The sequence below is a fragment of the Trichinella spiralis genome, assembly GCF_000181795.1.
Source record: "Trichinella spiralis strain ISS 195 chromosome Unknown Scfld5260, whole genome shotgun sequence".
NCBI lineage: Eukaryota > Metazoa > Nematoda > Enoplea > Trichinellida > Trichinellidae > Trichinella > Trichinella spiralis.
The window spans coordinates 22,163-28,921 of NW_003532199.1; the positions used below are offsets into that span (position 1 = coordinate 22,163).

The 6,759-nt window shown below is 28.5% G+C and overlaps 3 protein-coding genes across 3 annotated transcripts; all 3 read left to right on the forward strand.

Moving 5' to 3' along the window:
• Nucleotides 1-165: 165 nt before the first annotated feature.
• Nucleotides 166-3,258, forward strand: Tsp_12275 (putative methyltransferase METT10D; the record flags this gene model as incomplete). Its single annotated transcript, XM_003366874.1, has 9 exons — nt 166-364; nt 417-557; nt 691-899; nt 1,161-1,250; nt 1,365-1,487; nt 1,895-2,048; nt 2,242-2,531; nt 3,035-3,064; nt 3,226-3,258. Coding segments are annotated over 9 exons (1,269 nt in total), but the record flags the coding sequence as incomplete, so codon positions are not given.
• A 1,150-nt stretch (nt 3,259-4,408) lies between these two features.
• On the forward strand, nt 4,409-5,788 carry Tsp_12276 (hypothetical protein). The gene is made up of 5 exons (XM_003366875.1): nt 4,409-4,435; nt 5,024-5,100; nt 5,215-5,248; nt 5,325-5,453; nt 5,735-5,788. The coding sequence occupies exons 1-5, from the start codon at nt 4,409-4,411 to the stop codon at nt 5,786-5,788; spliced, it is 321 nt and encodes a 106-aa protein (XP_003366923.1).
• A 51-nt stretch (nt 5,789-5,839) lies between these two features.
• Tsp_12277 (putative transcriptional regulator MtlR) lies at nt 5,840-6,293 on the forward strand. Its single transcript, XM_003366876.1, has 2 exons — nt 5,840-5,874; nt 6,014-6,293. The coding sequence occupies exons 1-2, from the start codon at nt 5,840-5,842 to the stop codon at nt 6,291-6,293; spliced, it is 315 nt and encodes a 104-aa protein (XP_003366924.1).
• The last annotated feature ends 466 nt before the right edge of the window (nt 6,294-6,759 follow it).

Here is a 6,759-nt window from a genome sequence, read left to right on the forward strand (position 1 = left end):
TTTCGTTGTTATTTATATATAATCGGTAGATAATCAAGTTTGTTATTTTATAAAAAGATATTTTTTTAATGAAAACGATATCCTGCTCAGTGAATAATTTACTGCTTAGAAATATGTGAAGTAAATGTGAAATTATTTTTCTCATGAAAAATGAGTCATTTTAAGGTTAACTTTAATTTCAAAAATCCCGATGCTATTCGTGCATTGACAAATGTGCTTCTCAAAAAGGACTTTGGTCTTTCAATTGAAATTCCACCAGATTCATTAGTTCCAAGAATCCCTGGTCGCTTGAATTATATTCACTGGCTTCAGGATTTGGCTGCTTCTCATTTTCCCGATGAGTCTGTGCGATGTATTGATATTGGTATGGTTAATGTTTGCCACGGGTGGTACATTATTTTATAAGCTATTTTTAGGTTCTGGTGCATCGTGCATTTATCCATTATTAGGTGCAAAGGTATGCGGCTGGAAATTTATAGCTGTCGAAAAACTCCCTGATGCTATAGAATGCGCCAGAAAAAATGTGATGAAAAATAATCTTCAAAATTTAATAAGTGGTATATGATTATGATTATTATTATTATTATTAGTAGTAGTAGTAGTAGTAGTAACGTATGGAACTGCGTGACTTGAAGCGTTTAAATTGTAAGTAAATCACTGACGAAAGGTTTATTTTATTAATATTTTTAGTTGTTGAAGTTGATGGACCAATTAATTTGTATAATGTCGTGGAACAGTTGGGGGCCGAAATGATATGCAGTTTTTGCATGTGTAATCCACCTTTTTTCGATAGTCAACGTAAGGAAGGTCCTGGCAATTTGAGTTCTCCGTCTCGTCGACCGGCTCCTCATTCATGCACGGTCGGAAGGCATGAAGAAATGTTTGCTGACGGTGGCGAGGTTCATTTTGTCAAACGCATTATTAATGATAGCGAGCGTTTAAGGAAAAGAGTTCGGTATCATAAAATTTTTTTATTATTATACATTTTGCAAGACATAATCATATTACGTTTTGTTTGTTTGTTTTTGGAATCTACACAACAATGCTTGGAAAGAAGAGAAGTTTGTCTATAGTGAAATCAATGCTGCGAAATATTAACGTACAATTTTGTTTACTTAAATTATTTATATTTTATTCTATTTTTTTAAAATTATTTACAGGTGACTAGTATGTGCGAAACTGTCTTTTGCCAAGGGAAAACACAACGCTGGGCTGTAGCGTGGACATTTGATGAAACTATTCATTTGCAAGTAATAACAAAAATTAATAATAGAAACTGGCAATAGATTTTATCCATTATGCAAATGTGTTTGTGCAAAGACGACGATGAATTTATTTTTGCTAGTGTTGTTTATTGCTTTAAGAATGATAGAAAATTGGAAAAAATGAAAGAACCTGTGTTACTTCAAATTCCAAAATCAGTCAGTTTTCACAATTCGGTGGAATGTACTGCTGCTTGGTTAGAAAGTGTGTTTGAAAATTTAAGCGTAAGAACTTTTTTTTTTACTTGAAAAATTTTTATTTGAATTTCACATTTATACATAATTTTCAGGTGGAAGTTTTGTATATAAATTTTATTTTGCAGTGCAATTTTAGTAAAATGATATGTTCGATTGCACTGAGATTTCTGTTTTCAGTTTCAGTTATTTTGAATTTATTTAAAGTTTCATCAATTTTGAAGTTCAGGTATTGAAATTCATTAAAAATTTTTTGTTCATTTAATGAATCATTTAATTTATAATAAAACCAAGCGTAAAGAATCCATTAATTATAATAAAGGTTGTTGATTGCGTTTTTACTGATGAAAGACGATTTTGAAATGTATGATTGATTTGAAAATATACTATATGGTAATTAATGGGTAGTGATAATATTTAATTTTTTGATATTTCAGATGTTTTATAAAAGACACGATCCAGTTTGCAATGTGGGCAGTTCTGTACGTTTTGTTGTGGAAGCGTATAATAACACTTGGAGTCATTCTCGACGAAAGCGTCGAGCACTGAGGCATGCAGAGGGTGAAGCGGATAGTAAAATGTCGAGAAAAAGTAAGAATATTTGATTAATTTTAATAATTTATTGCAGTCAATAAATGTAATAATTATTGCTTGATTTTTTATATTTTGCCTGTAGTGCAAGTATATTTTGTTGTGAAATTGAAAATTTATTATACATCTGAATGAAAATTGAGAAATATGCAAATTATAATGTAATGTTTTCTAATAAATGCATACGTAATAGCAGGCCATTGTGTTACTCATGATGTTGGTGTTAATTGTACAACAATGGTCGAATTGTTCAGCGATGAAGAGCAGAATTTTAATAGTGATGAGCAGAGTTTGCAAATTATGCAAAATGAACAGAAGCAGAGCAGCAGTTCGACTGGCATTGACAAATTCGTTCAGACAGAAAAATCCCAGCCCAGCTTTGCGGTGATAAAATTCGAAGTACTGGTGAAAGAAATGGTGGCCGGCTTGGAAATGGAATTTATTTTTATCGACGGCAAATCACCCGAAATGCTGTCTCATATTGTTCAGTATTTCAAAAATTCGATGAATGCTTTGGGTTTAATCCCTCTTTTTTGTTCATGTTCATATTCATGTATTTGTTTATTTATTTATTCATATTTTTTTATGCAAGAAACATTTGTTCCTTTGTGGGATCGCTTTTAAATATGCTATGTTAAACAACGGTGATGTTTCGAATATTCTTTTTTTTTCTTATTTGCGTGTTGCTTCAGATTTGGTTGTATTTGTGTGCATTATTTTGTTTTAACATTTTCTTGCGTGTAATGCCTGTGAAAAGTAAGAAGTCAAAATAGTTTAGTGATGCATCTTTTCAGATAGTAAAATAAATATAAAAAATTACTATTTTTATGATTTGAAAAATGGACTTAAAAGTTGCAAAATTTTCATTTCTTACAGTGTTGCAATCCATTTGAAAAATTGTCAACAGATTATTCATTTCAAGCATTGTTTGTACAAATGAAATGTGAAATTCCATCTCTCTTGTATAATTGAGATATTTTTTTGAGCAACATGTCCAAGATGCTGCTGCTGTTATTGTAAGTTAGATTTCTTTTTTCATAATACACAATGCTATTTTTGGTACACGAATTTGAATAAGTTGTTTTAATTGATGCAGTTGCAGTGTCACTGTTTTTGGTTGTTCGACAATATGCTTTCATTTATCTGTTGATAGAAATATGATTTAATGAAGTTAAAGGTAAAGTTACAACAACATTCAGTGAATAAATAAGTGAAAACATCCGACAGAATTATTAGCTGCTGTGTAGAAATAATTCTCAGACATTGTTGAGCATACATGGTGAGTTTTTTGAATTTAATATTGTGAATTTTGGTGAGAAGTAATTGAAATTTGGTTGATGACCATATGTGCATGATTACAGTCATCAGTAAATTATTATTTGATTTTTCTCTATGCAAAACGATGTGTTGCAAATAAACACTGTATTATGATGTTCAAGTTTAATGTACTGTATAAACAATTTTGCAATAACTCAAACTTACTTTATTACCTCGTAACAATCAGCATTAACTCATTTAATACAAGTTCTAATGAAGCAAATAAACAGCAACATCTGTATTTCGCCATTTTTCATTAGTCGAAGCACTGAATAATGCACCAGTAATATATCAAACAAATCAACTGTAGAAAAATCAAGCAAATTAGTTGTTATAATGCCATGACATATGGAAAATAAAGCGATGCCATCTACTCATGCAATGGCAGTGATCACCACTAGAGATAAAGTGGTGGAAGTGACATGACAGAAAAATTATAATGTTTTAGATATCGCAACTGGTTGCTTTATTTTGTTCATTGAGTCGGAGATGATTTGAAAAAGTTTCAAATTTGATGAATTATTGATAATATTCAAGGTATAATTATGAAAAATAACACAAAAGTAAATGAAAATCATGCAAAAACGAAAATCTGTTGTTGAATTTATGCTGTCAGTAATTAATACGTGTAACAAAGCTTTCATGTCAATCATAATCATTTTACTTTTTTCCAATTATTAGAATATGAGAATTAGAATATTCAAATTAACATAAACGACGATAAACATAAAGGTAAAGCAAAATAAATCAAATATTCTAATGCAGATTGTATTAATGCAAATGCAATAGTCAGAGATAATAAAAAAAATATGAAAGTATAGTTATAAACAAAACAATGAATTAATTATTAATAAAAATAGGACTGGAGCTTATATCCAAGTCTTAGAAGTTAAGTGTGCGCAGCTGCATTATCATAATACTCAGAAAAGAAAGTACAAATTATATTTATAAATTTGCTTAAGACGACAATGTGTAAACACTTAAAATTTCATTTTTTAAGCAAAAGCGATGTTTTGCGAATTTAAAATGTCTCTTTAATAATAATGACGATTCATCTTGTTGAAATTACAGTTTTTAATATTTATTTTTCAAAGCATGTTGCTAAAATTGAATGTTATAATTGTGTTAGCTTTCCAGTTGGAAAAAATTTTCCTTTCCATGTTCTCAGAAACGGACAAAATTTAAGTTTACAAAATGATAAATAAACATTATTAACATTTTAATTTCGCTTTTAATATAGTATAAAAGCAATTTCAATTGCAGTAGCAAGATGTCACAGATGCAAAAATCATGCTGATAAAATTTTTCCTGTTCTTTAACATTCTTATTTTGCTGCATGCATCTCTGATTGACAACTTTGTAAGTATCACGTTGAGAATAAAAGAAGAAAAAGCACTTTAAAAAAAATCTTCTATTTACACTGAATAAAAGCACATGTAAATTTTACATAAAATATTATAATATATATGAATTCGAACAGTACGGCAAATTTATTATTGTACACGCATTATGAATAATAACTTGAAAACTGTTATTAGTAAATATTTTTTATATTATTTACGTCTTTTAATTATTATTTTCTTTGCTTAAAAATATGTTATAAAATTTATTTACATATAAGTGCTGCACTATTTTCTAGATTGAAAATATATTTGAAGCAACTGAATTATGCACTACGCAATGTCAAGACTCCATTTCAGATCTTGCTTGTAAAAGAAAATGCATTTGGGAAAAAGTAATTTTAAACAATATGTTTTCATTATTTTTATTTTAATTAATAAAGCAGCAAGTTCACGTGTGGTTTATATGATGAACTGCATTCTAAAATAATTTATTTTGTTTATTTCAGTTTTACTTACGCGTTAAAAGCTATTGATGCACATGTAAAGGGCTATTTTTAATGCATGCAAATGACGGTTTTTAAAAAGTCGATTTACTTTAAATTTATTAATATTTTAGGCTCCAGATGAAGTGCTTTATCTTCAGGAATATTTTTGTTATCAGAAATGCTTCAATGCTGTGAAAGAGCATGATTTGCATCCCAATTCCATGAAAAAATGCATCAAGTTCTGCACTGCAGAGAGGCATGTATTTTATTTTTCTTGATGTTATTTTAATTAACATAAAATTGAAATTAAACATTATTAAAAATTAATAAGTTACTTTATGTTTGACATTTATTTGAATTAAATATTTAAATAAAATTATATAAGTTATAATAAATGTAATGCTTTGGATACACCAATACTTTATAGCAGAAAATGCAATGTAAATTATTCATCACATTAATCATAAAATTCATTATTTTATTATTTATAAAAGCATGGATGAAAATTTATTTCATAAAGAATATATATTATCATTTTTAGAAGTATCAAATGAAAAAAGGCAGTAAATTAACCTCAAAAATGAAGCAAAAGTGATAATTTGTTGCGTTTTCCATGAATCGTATAATAAAATTTTCAAAATAACACATGATTAAACATGATCATGAAAAGCGTTCAGTTGTGTGAGTTGGTTTTTAATAAATTGCAAGTTTTATTTATTGACACATTTGAAATGAACATTAAAATGCTGTTTTATTTAAAACTGACGCATTTCAATGAGCATCAACGCATAAAATTAACGTAAAATAGTATAATATGAAGAAAAAGTCAAATAGTTTTTTATCATGAAGCAAAAAATAAAGAAGTTATCAGTATAAGAAAAATGAGGTACAACTACTTTTTATTTTACTTTTCTGTTCAAGAGACTGTAGCTTTCCAAAGCTGCAAAGATGCATTTTTCGTTGAAATGAAAGACCTATGTTGTACCAGGATTGAGAAGAATGTCCATTTTATATGCAACTGTTATGTCAGTAATGTGCATTTAATTTCACTTTACACTAAAATTGTGAATATTAAAGATTTTCATTTCTTGTTCAATTAGTCAGTCCTCTTAGTCAGTTATAATGGAAAATAATAATTGCAAATAAATGAATGCATCATGTGAAAAAAGAAAAATCACGCAAAATTGTATTAGTATTAGTTGAATTTTTTTAGGAAAAAAGATGCTCTTAAGATTGAGCTTTTTCACTTTTGAAAAGCAAATAATTGCAAGTTCGAAGTTAATACATAATTTATCAACTGACGGTTGGAAATGCATTATTAACAGTGCATTATTTGAGGCTGCTTGTGTAATTCAAAAGAAGAAGAAAAAAAAACAAATGAAGCTAATTTGCCTAAAAAATTTTGAATTATATCCCAAAATCATAAACAAGAATTTGAAATCCCTCCCTGTGCTGTGCGGTGATTTCAAATTCCACCCAATTTTGACAACGTTTGATAGGGCGGGAAATTGACTTTAAGTTTTTTAATGTAGTTCGGGGAGTAAATTCCAAGTAAAAAAAAGATTG